This window comes from Capricornis sumatraensis, chromosome 6 (assembly GCF_032405125.1).
Source record: "Capricornis sumatraensis isolate serow.1 chromosome 6, serow.2, whole genome shotgun sequence".
NCBI lineage: Eukaryota > Metazoa > Chordata > Mammalia > Artiodactyla > Bovidae > Capricornis > Capricornis sumatraensis.
The window spans coordinates 56,562,502-56,579,901 of record NC_091074.1 but is presented as its reverse complement, the minus strand read 5'-3'; the positions used below and the strand labels follow the sequence as shown (position 1 = coordinate 56,579,901).

Here is a 17,400-nt window from a genome sequence, read left to right as displayed (position 1 = left end):
TTCTAAATTCTTTTAGCTTTTAATGTGTTGTTATTATAAAAATTCATAGATATTCAATATTTAAAAGGTATAAACGAGTTGCCATACAGAATGAAGCTGGGTTTGGGCTCTGGGACCCTGCTCCCATTCTGTCCCCTTTGTCAGCTTCCAGAATGAGTTCTTCCTCAGGAAATAGCTTGAAAATAAGAGACAGTCCTGACATCATCAAGAAAGAGAGTATAAGAATGCACATACAAGCAAACCAAGCAAGTCCTGCCCCCAACACTGTCCTTTCTCCAGGGAACCACAAAACCTGAGATGGTATAAAGTGTTTTTGAAACGCGTTGTGTCGCCATACCAACCCCTCACCTAAAACAAAAATCACTTCTGACCAACCAGTGATGAGTATAGTATATGATATAAGAAATAACTCATGAGCAAGTTACTACTTCCAGAAATGGCAATGCCATTTCCCTTCCTTCCAGGAGGTAGAGCATAAATAACCAAATAAATAAAAAATAACAATGGACTAAAAACAGAATGTTCTATCTGAAGAATGAGCTCTCTCCCTGCCTTGAGGAAATCCAGACCACTGAGAAATGGGCATGGACGTTGGAAGAGAGGAAAGGAAAACCAGATGGCTTGTGTCATTTTGATAAATTTGAGTAAATATGCACATATACATGTACATATACCTCCAGCAAGTAAATACTTGATTCTTCTGTGTGTCGATAGGGTTCAGGACACACTATCCAAAATATGGCACCTTGGAATACTGAATATTTTAAGCTGAAGAAATTTGAGAAAATGGTAAAAGTAGGATGGTTCACTCTGATCTTGCTTTCATCCCCTTTTTCCTGAAACAGGTCATAAAACTCTTGTGTGAGAAGTTCCCACCCTATACCTAGAGGAAAGGAGTACCCTTATCTCTGAAGACAAAGGAAACCAAGAAGAACCAGGCCTTGCTAAGTTTTCCCCAGTTTACTATGCTTACTTCATACTCCTTAACCCATCTGCTCCTCCAGGACTGTACGCTTGTCACCATAGCTAACATAAAAATATTCAGGTATGTTTCATTGTGTCTCTGTTTCCTAATGAGGCTCTTGTATCATATAAAACTTATATAAACTTGTGTGCTTTTCTCCTGTTAATCCATCTATGTCAGTTTAGTTTTCAGGCCCAGCCAGGGGCCCTAAAAATGTAAAGGATAATTTTTTCCTTCCCTACAATTGTGTGGGATTGAATAAAAAATTTCAAATATCACAGACCACCAAAAAATAATCGGGAAAGACAAAAATAGTTAATGAACCCTAACAAGATAAATCTTAATAATCCTCCATCCTACAAAATGATAAAGGATCAATGTGTTGCCTTCCCCTGACATGCCCTTTGTTTTTGGATGGTCAACTCTTAAGGGAAAATTTTAGTGCAGGATGTAATGTAGCTCGAATGGAGGAGGGAAGCTCCCAACTCCCAATTTTAACCCAGCTGGAAGCTTTAGAAAGTGTTTTATTCCTAAATTGCAACCACTTAATGACAAAGTAAGATATACTTTTTTTGTTCCTGACTTTAAATTAAGAAGCGTGGAACAAAAGGGCTTTTAAATCCATTTTTGTAAGGTGGAAATTAGGTTCTTTCTGCTTTTCAAATAATAGATGGTTCCTCCAAAAAGGAAGGACTAGAACACTGAGAAAGTATCAAAAGAGAAACAGGAAAGAAATGCATTAGATGTATCCTATGGAGAGCAGGTAACCAGTTTGTCATTAATCCTGCCTGGTTACTTAAGGTGTCCTCATCTCTGGGAGCCAGACTGGAGATGACTGAGGGCAAAAGGGACCTTCAGGTTTCTTAGCTAAAATAACAAGCTAGATTTAGGTGATGTCTCTAAGGAACCTTATATCCTATGTTGTTATATCTTGAGGAGATCGTATGAGGCTAAGGGCAGGCTGCCCCCAAAGTATGCCACTCTGGATGTAGATTAATTTGAGCTAAAAACTAATCAAGGCCTAAAAGACTCAGAAGAAGCTTTGAACTTCTTCCTTACCACTTACTAAGATCGGAAGCCTGTCCCAGGAAAGAGGTATTATCAGAGATACCTATAGTAAGGCACTAGGTATGTAGACAGGGGGAACCTAGCAAAGCCCACTTGCTCAAAATGGTTCAGCACATATTTGCATACCAAATAGCAACTTTTTATTTTCAGTGCCTTATTTCTACTTGAAGCCTGAGACCCCTACTTTCTTCTTAGTCTAGAACATATATATATCTCATCTTGCCTTGCTGTCTTTGGAATCCTCATACTTATGTGGATTTCCTGTGCACACGTAATAAATTTTGTTTTCTCTTGTTAATCTGTCTTATGTCATGCTAATTGACAGTCAAAAGAACTAAAAGAGGAAAGAGGGGAAACCTACCTCTTCCACAGTAGAAGACTTGGAGATTATGAGATTACTGCCAGAATTTAGAGTACAGAGAAGTCTTGCAGGTCTAGACACAGGCACGAACAGGAGAAAAACGCCCACCTGAATGTGCAAATCACGGGCCTTCGCGAGGTTTCCAAGTTCACCCAACAAAGTCTCAGAGCAGGAAAGGGGAAAACGCGGTGTCACTATGGGCTGCACTCGTGGATACTGGAAATCATCAAAAACACTTGGTAAAGAAACTATGGATATCTGAATGTGTAGCATACCCCAAAATGCATTTCATACCACAACATGATTTTATATCTTCATCTCTGGGAATAGTCCTTCATTCCAAGAGTAGTGGATGAGTTTCATGGAAATGGCTCATGGTTGAGGACAAGGAAGGGTATTTCTGTACCACCAAGTTCAGTGGAAGAAGATCCCATCTCAAATGCAAGATACATGAAAGCTCAGACTGAGTGGCTTTTATGAAGAGAATCAGGAGGCAGAGGAGACGTTTCAAAGGAGAGTGCTGGGGAAACTGAAAATAGGGTGGTGGTCTGTTCCCCTTTCTACATCTTAGGGCAGTGGTGAGGCTAAGGATCCACTAAGTTGCATCTAGGTCTCCCAAGATTAGACTGAAAGAAATACTGAGGCGCCCTGTGGTTTCCAATCAGACCTTAAAAAATAGTGAGGGAAGAGTCTGGTTTGCCATCTAAGAGACTGCCCAGCAGAGCCAGAGCCCAGCCTGCTGGGGAGGTGGGACAGAAGACAGCACTGCCTCCACAGGCTCACAACACCAGGGTGCTGTGAAGGGGGTGCCTGGCTGAGGCCTTCAGGCTGCATGACATGCCACACATCTATGGCCCAGGGCAGTCTGGTGGGGGCATCTCGGCTGGACACCACCTGTGTTTCAGACCCAATCAGGGGTACAAGAGGCCAGAGCCAATGGTGATATAGCTAACAATCCACACCACAACATCTAGTGGCCACAACCTGTCTATATCAGTGAAGCCCTCTCCCACTTCCCACAGACCCATCCTATGAAATTAGAAGGTCTCAGAGGAGAGGGAGGGAAGACCACTGAGAAAGTAAAAAAAAATGCCTGACCTTACTAAACTGAGTTGATGGGTTCCCCATGAAAACAATGTAAGGTTTTAGGAAAATACTTTCGTATGCATGAAATAAGCTAACCATACAGACTAACCTCTACCAAAACCAACAAATCCTACAGTCAACACAAAGGCAATCCAAAAGTGAGCTAGGAACAAGTTTACTTACATTCCTCTGGAGCATTTCTGATACAAATCTGAAAGAAAACAACAAATGTAGCGTTAGAAAATTTAGGCATTTTTCAAACCTCTTAAAAGGATAAAAACATGATCCTTATATTTGTCCTAATTTTAATATAAACATTTCTAATGGTGGATATGTTTCACCACCACTAATTAAGGATTAACAAGTAGTAATTACTTTGTTCTCTCATTTGTAGTCCAGGAGATGGAGTGCAAAATCACAGGGAAATACAGTTTTATCATCTACCATCAGCTGGGCTGTTCACAAGTATTCCCACTGCACTCAAGGGGTTCAGATACATTAAGCTCTGTTTCAGGGAATATCGCCGTCTGTTTTATGTTCCATGGACATTAGAGTTGTAGGGTCCTATGTACCTGGAGGTGTTTAGAAGCCATGGGCTCTGCACTTTCAGTTTCCCTAAAGTAGAAGCTGCTTGCCCACACAATCACAATAGCATCATTTATTTTCAAAGGCCAGGTCCTACTGGGCATGGATGTTGGAGTAAAGCAGAAGGACTAGGCCAGACATGGTCGTGAAACAGGTAGTGACGGGGGGTGGTGATCTTACCAATTATATCAGCGGGGATGATGGTATCTATATGGCCTATGAAACGACTATTTCTGCCTTGGCTGGAAATATTTATGAACTATAGCTTCCTGCCTTCTGGTGTTACTTTGTTTAGGAATAAAATGTGAATTAGGGTTCACTATTCCCACAAACAGGGCCTCCCAGGTGGCACTAGTGATTAAAGAACCTACCTGCCAGCACAGGAGATATAGGAGACCTGGGTTCTATCCCTAGGTTGGGAGGATCCCCTGGAGAAGGGAATGGCAATCCACTCCAGTATTCTTGCCTGGAGAATCACATGGACAGAGGAGCCTAGAGGGCTATAGTCCATAGGGTCGCAAAGAGTCGGACACGACTGAAGCAGCTTAGTACACAGCACATTCCCACAAACACAGATTCCTAGAAAAGTTGAGCATATAGCCAAATGCTAAGGGGAAAATGTATGCTTCCTTCTCTCTGTGGGTGCATAGGAACCTCTAAACCACTGTTCTCAGAGGACACGCTTAAGGTAGAGGGCTGGGGAATGGAGAAAAGTTGGACTTCTCAAACTTTGCATCAGGATACGTTTGGTCTTCGGGAAGGTATAAAACTAAAGAATTTTCTTCTATATTTCTTGGATGTTGAGTGTCATACAACACAGTTCCTTGTGAAAGCCTCAAGGTGCCATGAGAAAGCCATTAAAGAAATGTAGGAAAAGGGCTTCCCTGGTGGCTCAGTGGTGGTGAGTCTGTCTGTCAATGCAGGAAACACAGGTTCAATTCCTGATCTGGGGAGCAGGATCCCACATGCTGCAAAGCAACTAAGCCTGTGCACCACAGCTATTGAGCCTGTGCTCTAGAGCATGGGAGCCACAACTCCTGAAGCCTGCATGCCCTAGAACCCACGCTCTAAAACTAGAGAGGCCACCAGAATAAAAAGCCTGCACTCTACAAAGAAGAGTAGCTCTCATTCGCCACAACTACAGAGGGCCCAAGTGCAGCCATGAAGACCTATCACAGCCAATAAATAAATTAAAGTTATACATATATATATGTAGAAAAAGTACCTATGGCATCAGTAGCATATCCCCATGTAAAATTAAAAGAATATAACAAAAGCTCATGATCTCAAGCAATAGGATGACCTATAACCAAAAGTAATTTAATGAGCAGGCCACAGACACTCAATACAAGTTTAACCTACAGGAGAAGCCCAGATCTATAATGAAGTAGGTAAATCATTCACTTTTTAAAAAATCCTTCATTTTAAAAAGGGATTTGCTTTTCCTAAAGTATAGTAAGTACCCAGAGGCTTTCAAATATAACTTGATATACAAAAATAGTATTGACATGCAACATTTTCCTAAGGATCAGGTCAATTTCATAAAAGTTAGACAAACCTAGTCAGTGACATAAGTGCACATTCTGCCTGGGTTAAAGGGGTTTCTTCTCTCCATCTGTAACTCCATCCATAAGATAAATCAAGACAAACATACCTCTCTGTTTCCTTGATTGATTCCTCAGTGGTTTCTTTGTATTCTGGAACAGCGTCATTCAAATCCATGCAAACTTTGCCCACAAATGCCCGCTGCCCAAATTTATCTGTGAGAAACACAGAATCAATTTCAAGTCATGTTTCTTTCCTAAAATGTACTTTCCTGACCCCTTTAAAAAACATTTTAAATTAAAATCATTTTGAAAGCATAAGTGAGAGTATAAAAGATCATTATATCATTTAAGAACAATTTTTTTTAAAAATCCAGTTAATTCTGTAAGTAGTAAAGATTCTCCCATTGGCACCTGACTCCTCTCTTTACACCCAGGACGAAGGATATTATTTGCTTAAGGTCTAAACTCAGATGTGCGCAATGTCCTCTACTATGTGCAAGGTTATGAGGAATATACCCAATAATGTATATAAAGTGTCTGGCACATAGGGCTTAGAAAAGATACTGTCACTATTCTTAACTGTAGCAATGCCAGTATTGTTCAGTTCAGTCACTCAGTTGTGTCCGACTCTTTGCAACCCCATGGACTGCAGCATGCCAGGCCTCCCTGTCCATCACCACTCCCAGAACTTGCTCAAACTCATGTCCATTGAGTCAGTGATGCCATCCAGCTATGTCGTCCTCTGTCATCCCCTTCTCCTCCTGCCCTCAATCTTTCCCAGCATCAGGGTCTTTTCTAATGAGTCAGTTCTTTGCATCATGTGGCCAAAGTATTAGAGCTTCAGCTTCAGCATCAGTCCTTTCAATGAATATTCAGGACTGATTTCCTTTAGGATGGACTGATTTGATCCCCTTGCTGTCCAAGGGACTCTCAAGAGTCTTCTCCAACACCACAGTTCAAAAGTATCAATTCTTTGGCACTCAGTTTTCTTTATGGTCCAACTCTCACATCCGTACATGACTACTGGAAAAACCATAGCTTTGACTAGACAGACCTTTGTTGGCAAAGCAATGTCTCTGATTTTTAATATGCTGTCTAGGTTTGTCATAGCTTTTCTTCCAAGGAGCAAGTGTCTTAATTTCATGGCTGCAGTCACCATCTGCATTGATTTTAGAGCCCAAGAAAATAAAGTCTGTCACTGTTTCCACTGCCAATATTGTTACCTGTGGGGAATTTTGCTTAATCCTGCTAGTTCTCAGCACTGAAGAACCTAATGCTTATCAGAGGTGCTAGAGGAATTCTATTTCAAGTAGAAAGTTGATGCTACATGAGGCAGTGTTCATTATTTTAACATCTCTACCTCTGTCATCAGAGTCTTTCAGAAATCTTTCTACATCTCTCATTCCCCTGTAATTCATTGTAATACCTGGCCATTAGATTACTCTTCCTTAAATCACCACCTTCATCACATACCTTATCTGGCTCAAAACCTTTTTTGAGTCTTTGATGCATATCTGAATCACTCCACAGTCTGAATCATCCCCTCTGCCCAACTTCTTCCATCCCACCATGCAATGAATCCTTCCCTTTAGTTCAACTCCTCTGTCCCCAGCTTCCTGTATCCTCTATAGACATTCCTGACCCCATATCCATACCCTCATGTCACTTCTCCTGCCTTAAAGGCATTTTCCTCTCTCCTTATCTCCCTTGAAAGTCCAGTTTAAAGGTCCCTTCAATGAAATCTTTCCAGATGATCTAATTCTGGCTTCATTCTGTCTCCTCCAAAATTCACAAGATTTACTTTCAGTGTCACACTTGAGGTCTTTGGCATACACTACCCTGGCCTGCAAACAATAGTGTCAGCACATCAGTCAGTAGTATTTACTGAGCACCTGCTATGTGGTAGGCAATGTGCTGGGTACAAGTTTGGGAATCATCAATCTAAATCCAGTCTCAGCTCTGCTGACTAGCTGTGTGACTTGGGCATGTTTCGTAACCTCTCTGAGCATCAGTTTATCCATCTGTAACACACAACATGAATAACTGTCCCAGAAGGCTATTTACAGCTAAACTGAACTAATCCATGTAGAGTGCTTTGCACAATACCAGACATCTAGCAAGAACACTACAGCTGTTTCTGAAGTTATTAATCTATACTGTTGTTTAGTCACTAAGATGTGTCTGACTTTTTTGCGATCCCATGGCCTGTAGCCCACCAGACTTCTGTCTATGGGATTTCCCAGGCAAGATAACTGGAGTGGGTTGCCATTTCCTTCTCCAGGGCATCTTCCCGACCCAGGGATCGAATCCACATCTCTTGCATTGGTAGGCCAATTCTTTACTACTAAGCCATGAAGGAAGACCATTAATCAATGTGTGTACCTACTAATCAGTTAATCCTATCTGATTCCTCAAGGGCAGAGACTATTTTCCATTTTACTGTGTTCCCAGTATCTAGCACAGTGCCCTGAGTCTAGCCAACAGCCAAGAACTATCTGTTGATTATAATAAACTGTGTTCATTGCTAGAATTAGTAAATCTGCTCCAAAAAGCCCTAAATTAATACAGACCTATTTACATCATCCTACAACCAAAAACAAAAAGTAAAGTTCAAGGGCCACTGTAATACACAAATACCTAATCACTTGCAAGACGTGCAGTGCTCAAATTCTAGCAATTAAAAAGCAAGGCTGCTCACAAGTATAAGTCCCTGCCATCATGGTCCACCTGTCTGCTTCATGTGCCTGTAAATCATCCTTTTATCTCCTCACCTGTAATTTCCGCAAGAAGCAGTGATGAGTCAGTGTGAATTGTTCCAAAGTAACAAGCTGTGGTTGTTCCATTCTTTAGTGTTCTCCTCTAAAAATAAATCACAAAAACTATGAATTGCCTGTGCCAAGAAAAGTCACATGGCATATACACACGAAGATGGAATTTTGGTTTTCAATTTTAAGCTGTTTTTACTTAAAGGAATGCCATCTCGACATGAAACGTAATTAAGGTAAATTGCAAAAGTATTTATATTTAAAAAATGTTAGAACTTTTGATTTCCTAGATTCACAAGGTTCTATGTTGCAGAATTTATAAAATATGATACTAATTCCTGACTTTTTAGGGTTGTTTATGGATATCCAAACTTTATTGGGAAGGAATAAATATGATTTTTTTCTAGAAATTACAGGATAAAATTATTCAGCCAGCTATGTAGTTCAAACTGGCAGATTGATCACATGTATCTCTCTCTCTTCCTCAGGAAATCTCCACTAAAATGATGTAATGGAGTGTAACATTTATTAACCCATGAGAAGAGAGGAGACATGAGTAAAGGAAATATTTTAACATTTTCACAGAAGAAAAAAACATGAATAAAAACCTGGAGGCAACTTGGAAAAAGAGAGAAGCATGTGGTTGTTAACAGGGAATTGGCTGAAAGTGTGTATACAGATGATTAAACCTTGGCAGGACTCTTTCCTGTTGAAATCAGCAGTTCCTTGCAAAAGAGATTTGCTCTTTGCAGAAATTGGATAGTATTTAGAGAATACAGGCCCCAAAGGACAAGGTGAGGCACAAGCTGAAAGGAAGAGGCTTAAGTAGATAGGTGGCTGACTCTGGGACCCATGTCACCTTCCCCCAAATGTCACATGTACTACTTCCACCAGTTCTGGCAGGACTGAGGACTTCTTTCTAGAGAAGATAAATGGCTCTAGAAGAAAGATGTCCTCACAATGACATTTAGGATCCACAATTAAAATGGCTATTCACCTCCTTCACTGTTCATCCTGTAATGAAACTTACCAGGCAACTAGTGTGATCCCATCTTTTTCAGTCAACATCTTAGAGCATCACACTCAAATACTACTGTACATTTAAGGTTCAGTGGACACTGGTGGACAGCTACCACAAAAAAAAGGGGAGAGGGGAAGGAAGAAAGAATCTGGAAAGAAATGTTGGAGGAAACAGGCAATCTGTAGCATCAGGAGGAAGCTTGATTTAAAAAAAAAATGTGATTAACAATCTCAGAGAAATAAAAGAAGAGATCATATCCACAAAAAGAAAAAAAAAGACAAAATGCTGTGGAAATCAGAGAACAGAGCTCTCCAAAAGTAAAAATACTAAAAAATGAAATATGGAAATCAACAGAAGGTTAAATTAGAAGAGAATTTCTCAGGAAAGAAAGATGAAAGTCAAGGATGAAAAGATAAGAAAAATATGCTCAGTCTAGGAAATCCAACATTTAGAACAAGAGTTCTGAAGAAAAAAATTTTCTTTTAAAAAAAGAAATGGAGGAGGTGAAATTGTCTGAGAAATAATATTAGTCTCCAAACTTAAACTCCTCATAGAATGCTCAGTTCAGTGAATGAAAACCAGAAACCAAGGAAGGCATATAACTGTAAGCTATTAAGTCTACAAATAAGGAGAAGATACTGAAAGCTTCCACAGAAAGAAAACCATCACAGACAAATGATGGGAATCACAGTGCCACTAGCATTATCACCCGTGATGCTGAAAGCATAACAATGCCTTCAAAATTCTGGAGGAAAGTTGTTTTATTTATTTTTTATCTATTTACTGAAGTCTAGTTGGTTTAAGGAGGGAAACCATTTTTAATGTAGAATTTTATACCCTGGTAAATTATCAGTCAAGTGTGAAAGTCAAATAGAGATATGATTAGATACGAAGCCTTAAATGTTTTTCTGCTTTAGGAGCTTAGGAATTTCCTACAAAATGTGCTTTTAACAAAATGTGAGAGTGATGAAAAGGAAAAGAATTCCCAGGTTGAGAAAATGGGAATTAAACACAGAGAAGCAAAGGGAATCCTCCGATGACAACAGTATGAGGGACAATCCCATCCATAATGAAACAGAAGAATGGGAAGATTGTGAGAAACAAATCACAACTGATATTGCCTGATTTGTCTGGACACTTGGAAAAGCACTGATTTACCTGAGTATGGTCTGTCTTAAGCAGAAGCTTTTGTTTTTCCTCTTCTTCTTTTTAAATTTTAAAACATGTTTTAGAGCAGTTTTAGGTTCACAGCAAATTGGGAGGAAAGTGCAGAGATAGCCCATATACGGCACCCCCCCCCCAACCCCCACACACAGCAGAAGCTTTTTAAAGTGCAGAGAAAAACTACATGGAGTTTTTGCTTCTTGCAGATTATGACCTGTGTGACCTTGAGAAAACTGCTTTACATTCTCAACATCAGTTTCCTCATTTATGAAATAAGGGGACTCTTTTGACTAGAATGGGACTGGGTTAGAAAGGTAAATGTCTGCAGGAAGAAAACAATTTGGACTTAAGATAATAGGAAAGAACACACCCTATCCTAGCAGCCTCTACTCAGCTTCAGCCAATTGTTAGAGATCAGTGATGTCAGTTCAACTTGAAGGTCAAGAAAATTAGGAAAACTGGATTTTTATGTCAGTTTTTTCAAATTTTAAGACACTTAGCACATGAAATGCCAACCTAGACAGCATATTCAAAAGCAGAGACTTTCCTTTGCCAACAAAGGTCCACCTAGTCAAGGCTATGGTTTTTCCAGTGGTCATGTATGGATGTGAGAGTTGGACTATAAAGAAAGCTGAGCGCCAAAGAATTGATGCTTTTGAACTGTGGTGTTAGAGAAGACTCTTGAGAGTCCCTTGGACTTCAAGGAGATCCAACCAGTCCATCCTAAAGAAGATCAGTCCTGGGTGTTCATTGGAAGGACTGAAGAACTCCAATACTTTGGCCACCTGATGTGAAGAGCTGAGTCACTAGAAAAGACCCTGATGCTGGGAAAGATTGAGGGCAGGAGGAGAAGGGGACGACAGAGGATGAGATGGCTGGATGGCATTACCGCCTCAATGGACATGAGTTTGGGTAGACTCCAGGAGTTAATGATGGACAGGGAGACCTGGCGTGCTGCGGTTCATGGGGTCACAAAGAGTTGGACATGACTGAGCGACTGAACTGAGCACATGAAATAAAATATGTCTGATTGTAAGTAAATGATGTTTAGAACCTGTCAGCTACAGAAAAGGATGCACTAGCTTTCTGTCAGAATCATATGCTGAAGAGGAAAGTTAACACCTTGACAGAGGCATCAAATTCAATCTCCATCTACCAGGAAAGTGCTTGCATCCTGGTGTGAAGTAAAGTGAAGTCACTCAGTTGTGTCTGACTCTGCGCCCCATGGACTGTAGCCCACCAGGCTCCTCCATTCATGGGATTTTCCAGGCAAAAGTACTGGAGTGGGTTGCCATTTCCTTCTCCAGGGGATCTTCCAGACCCAGGGATCAAACCCAGGTCTCCTGCATTGCAGGCAGACACTTTGCCGTCTGAGCCACCAGGGAAGCCAGGGCTTAGTGAATATTGCTGAATGAACATATGAGGAAGCAGACCAAACTAAAACAATCAGAGGCATAAAATGATCTAAAATTAGCAGTTACGTGTATATAACAGGACACAGTATCCTTGAAAGAGGAACAGGCTACTGAGCAGCAAGAGTGAATTAATGACTTGCAAAGTTGCGTTACTGGCATTCTCTAAGAATGTAGCATAAAAGTATATACAGGAATGTCACTGTTTTTTTAAGAAAAGTTACCAAAAGAAAGAGCACATTGGAAGGGAAAATATACTAAGAGCAAGGGAAATGGCGGGTGGGGGCGGGGGGGGGGGGGGTGGCGGGTAAGAGGCAGAGAAATTGAATGAGCATGTGTGCATGAGAAAGATTTATTTCCCAAAATGGAAATGATACTATATTAAAGAAATGAGCTGAAAAAAAAAGAACAGATCTATAAGTGAAATTGCAGAACATCAAGGATGAAGAAAATCCTGTAGGACAACAAATTAACTAGAAAGGAAAGAAAATCAGATTTGCATTGGTACATTGGATGCTAGTGAGCAAATCAAGAATTCTCTGTAGAGCTAAAGTGCATCATTCAAGAGTCAGAACAAATTTTTGGTAATTTAAGGGTTTGGATTATCACCCACTTTATTGGAAAAGATTATCATTGTCTATATTCTAAGAAAATGAATCCAAAAGAAAGACTTGAGAGCCAAATTTAAAACATTTTAAATTTAGGTGATGAAAAAAAAATTGGAACTAAAATCTCACATGATATATAACACAGGACATGGTGAGGGAGGTTCTGTCTTGAAGAAGAGAAGACTAGGTTTCTTATCCTATTAAATGGGAGACTATAGAGGAAAATGATAGAAAACTTGTAACACTTATAACAATCTAATAGATATTTTTTCAAAAGTCATTTTGACAGACAAAAAACAGTCTTTTTAAAAGTGTACAGAATTTAGAGAGATGGTAACGATAACCCTGTATGCGAGACAGCAAAAGAGACACAAATGTATAGAACAGTCTTTTGGACTCTGTGGGAGAGGGAGAGGGTGGGATGATTTGGGAGAATGGCATTGAAACATGTATAATCTCATATATGAAACGAGTTGCCAGCCCAGGTTCAGTGCATGATACTGGATGCTTGGGGCTGGTGCACTGGGATGACCCAGAGGGATGGTATGGGGAGGGAGGAGGGAGGGGGGTCAGGATGGGGAACACGTGTATACCTGTGGTGGATACATGTTGATGTATGGCAAAACCAATACAATATTGTAAAGTAATTAACCTCCAATTAAAATAAATAAATTTATTTAAAAACTAAAAACAAAACAAAAAAATGTGTACAGAATAATCATAAAAGTTGACCTTTTGTTAGGTCATAAAATAACAGTGAACTAAGAATGGAGAAGGAAATGGCAACCCACTCCAGTATTCTTGCCTGGATAATCCCATGGACAGAGGAGCCTGGCAGGCTTCAGTCCACAGGGTCGCAAGAGTCGGACACAACTTAGCGCCTAAACCATCCATCCATCCAATTACCAAGAAAAATAACTACACAAGTTACATTTACTAACCAGAATAAAATGAAACTCAAAACAGAAGTGTAATCTGACATTTTCTAAATTCTCACCACTTTAAACACCTTTCTAAAACGGGCTTGAAGAAGAGATCAAATGGAAAATTTCAGTTAATTAGCTATGATGACGGTGGAAGTAATACTACCAGACACCAAGAGCAGGTCCTTTCTCTGAGTCGGGGGGATAAAGGTTCTCAAATAGAAAGGCTTCCAGATGAGAAGCTGCCGTTTCAAACTGGACTGGAACAAACTAGAGAGACTAGAAAGTTCAAGAATCGGCTCAAATTATATTTAAGGGACAGGACAAGAAGAGCTCACAGAGGAGGGGGGGAAAGGTGGGGGAGGAAAAGAGGCAAGGAAGAATAGAAGGAGGAATCCACAAAGCTACTCATATTGGTACCGAGTTCAGCCAATTGTGGGTGCCTTCTGTACGTAATTTAAAAAGTAAGGAACAAATCCGGTTTGAAAATCTTGCTGGATACGCCATTTAAAATGCAGCTGCTGTTCTTCTTCACATGTTCTGTGTTTGGGTGTCCCAGGTCCCTGTTCCTCCCTGGTTTCTCATAAGCTTCTGAGAGGGCTCTTCCATTAATGCGGCTTCCCTGGTGGCTCAGACGGTAAAGCGTCTGCCTGCAATGCGGGAGGCCTGGGTTCGATCCCTGGGTCGGGAAGACCCCCTGGAGAAGGAAATGGCAACCCACTCCAGCACTCTTGCCTGGAAAATCCCATGGACGGAGGAGCATGATAGGCTACAGTCTATGGGGTCGCAAAGAGTCGGACATGACTGGGCGACTTCACTTTCACTTTCCATTAATGATTGATTTTGTATTTTTCCCATTTATAAAGAAACCTAGCAGGAATAACATCAAAATTGTGGCTGTGTTGCCCAGCCTTTCCCCAGCTTTTAATTCCTGATAAGAATGGTCAGTTTTTGAAACCAAGCCTTTTCAGCTCAAAATAGATTGCAAACTTAATATGACCAAATGCTGGAGATGATGTGGAGAGAAGGGAACGCTTCTGCGCTGTTGGTGGGAATGTAATTTGGTTAAGCTACTATGGAGAACAGTATGGAGGTTCCTTAAAAAACTAAAAATAGAGCTACCATATAACCCTGCAATCCCACTCCTGGGCATATATCCAGAGAAAAACAGGGCCTGAAAAGATACATGCACTGCAATGTTCATTGCAGCACTGCCTACAATAGCAAGACATGGAAGCAACATAGATGTCTATCAGCAGAGAAACAGGTAAAGAAGATGTGGCACATATATGCAATGGAATATTACTCAGCCATCAAAAAAGAAATAATGTCATTTGCAGCAACATGGATGACCGAGAGAGTGTCATACTGAGTGAAGTAAGTCAGACAGAGAAGGAGAAATAGCATATAACATCCCTTCTATGTGGAATCAAAAAAGAAATGATACAAATAATCTTTCATGCAAGATAGAAAGAGACTCAACCAACTTAGAAAACGAACTTACGGTTGCCAGGGAGGGAGGGGATAGTTAAAGAATTTGGTCATGTACACACTGCTATATTTAAAATGGATAACCAACAAAGACCTATTGTATAGGATGTGGAACTCTGCTCAATGTTATATGCCAGGCTGGATGGGAGTGGTGTTTGGTGGAGAATTGATACATGTATATGTATGACTGATTTCCTTCTCTGTTCACCTGAAACTACCACAACATTGTTTATCAGCTATACCTCAATACAATGTTTTTGGTATTTAAAAAACATTTAAAATAAATTTATTTTAAAAAATATTTATTTATGTATTTATTTATTTAATTGGCTGTGCTGGGTTTTACTTATGTCATTCAAACTCTTAGTTGAGGTATGTGGGATCTAGTTCCCTGACCAGGAATCAAACCTGGGCCCCCTGCATTGGTGGCTTGGAGTCTCAGCCACTGGGCCATGAGGGAAATCCCTAATTAAAAAAAAAAAAAGTTAATATGACCATGAGCTTCAAAGCCACTATCAACAAGCCCCTTATCAGATCATATAATTTCCACAAGCTAAAATAGGGGAATAGAGTGGCCCTGACCTCTTGTCTTTTTACCTTGTACGTTAATGATTTGATACCTCTTTGGAATTAACTGAATTCATGTGCTGAATTTTCAGTAACCCCATAGAGTAAACATATTCACTCCATTATCCAGGAGAATATTTGCAACCAGTTTGTCTTAGTATATTTACAAAGAATCTCATTCTCCTGTCCTTTGACTCATATTAATCTATATAATATACCGATTCCTGAACTTTCCAGGCTTTCTAGTTCATTCCAGTCCAAAGTCCAATTTGAAATTTCAACCTCTCACCCTGTTTGCAGTGTTTAAAGGGAGATATTCTAGGACTGACTTATTGGAATTTTTTTTCTTAACAATCTCAAGAGATGTTTGCTAACATATACTTTAAATTATTTTCAGATTAAATTATTATTGTGCAAAACTCTGGGGTCTTGATTGCCTATTTATAGATCCAGGACTGTTTTCTGAGGGAGACAATAAAAAAACAAAACAGAAAATGTCTTGGTTTACAGGTACTGCCTCAGCACCCTAGTTTGCATTGCCACAGGCAACCTTCAGCCTAAGGGACAGATTCTAATTAGCAAATCTCAACTTTCTTAAGATGTCAACTTTCTTAATGGATGTCCATTATACTCTCAGCTCATCCAACTCTTAAAGTCTATGGGCCTGGCTCACAATCAGAAACAGAGGATATGTACACTGAAAATACTTGTTGAGAGTAACACCTATTTCTCCGATTTTGTACTCACTGACAGCAAATATTTTATTTCCTTCTCTGGTTCAGTTGAAGCCAAATTTGTGACAGATTCTAACAAATGCATGGACCCCCATAGTATACATTTTTCTTGGTTTATTTTTTCCTTTGCTGTGATTTCATGACTCATTTTCTTCTCTTGTACACAATGCAATTTTAAGATATCTCCAACTCTTTTTAGAACAATGCAAGATAAAAATAAATTTTGAGGATAAAAAGATTTGGTGTGGTTAAAACGATTCATTAACACAATGCACTCGCAACTTCCTACACAGCTTTAGTCCTTCTCAGTTTTCCTGGTGTCATGTGGATCCATGCTAAATATGTAAAATCCACAATTACACTGAATTTATAACTAAGCAAGGCAAATATATAAATGACAACACTTGCTTTTACTGTTCAAGGCTTGGATACTGCCAGATGTGGGAAACTGGCAGGAAGGCTAGGTCACTGTATAAGGCTTATTATATTATCACCATCACAACATTACTTTAAGAGAAAACCCTTCAATGGGTCTAACAAAAATGCAGGAACGCTCAGACTAAGTGTTCTACATGACAAGAGGTAGTGGTTAGATAAGATATTTGCAGCTTTAATTCTCAAATGCAGAAGTTATCTCTGGCTGCTGAATCGATTGGGGATGGGGTTGGAGTAGATAAAGGGAGCTGGTTTTCCTCAGAGAGTGAAAGGAAGGTATTTCAGGGCCTGGAGAATCCCAGGGACGGGGGAGCCTGGTGGGCTGCCAGCTATGGGGTCGCACAGGGTCGGACACAACTGAAACGACTTAGCAGCAGCAGCAGCAGCAGTATATACTGGGTTGGCCAAAAAGGTTGTTCATGTTTTTCTGTAAGTTGTTATGGAAAAACCCAAACAAGCTTTTTGGCCAGCCCATAGTCGGCACACACTACGGCCACTCTCCTCAGACCAAACTAGCTCCGTAGTTCTCTCTAGTGGGCTAATATTCACCACATTCCCACAGGCCCTGCAACAGGGGACCATCCCAGTTTCCTTCCTTTCAAAGCTACCAAAATAATGTGATATCCTTCTAACTAATTTTAATTTTAGATTTCCTTGGATATTTCTTAA

At 40.1% G+C, this 17,400-nt stretch overlaps 1 protein-coding gene across 1 annotated transcript in view; it reads right to left on the bottom strand.

Annotated features, from left to right (window-relative positions):
* GDA (guanine deaminase) overlaps positions 1–17,400 on the bottom strand; it is a 118,140-nt gene that overhangs the window by 20,717 nt on the left and 80,023 nt on the right. Inside the window, exons 4-7 of the mRNA XM_068974417.1 lie at positions 8,383–8,470; positions 5,719–5,824; positions 3,663–3,690; positions 2,502–2,609 (exon numbers count right to left, since the gene is read on the bottom strand). Of these exons, the coding sequence (XP_068830518.1) occupies positions 2,502–2,609; positions 3,663–3,690; positions 5,719–5,824; positions 8,383–8,470 (330 nt within the window). The remainder of the gene's footprint in view (positions 1–2,501; positions 2,610–3,662; positions 3,691–5,718; positions 5,825–8,382; positions 8,471–17,400) is intronic.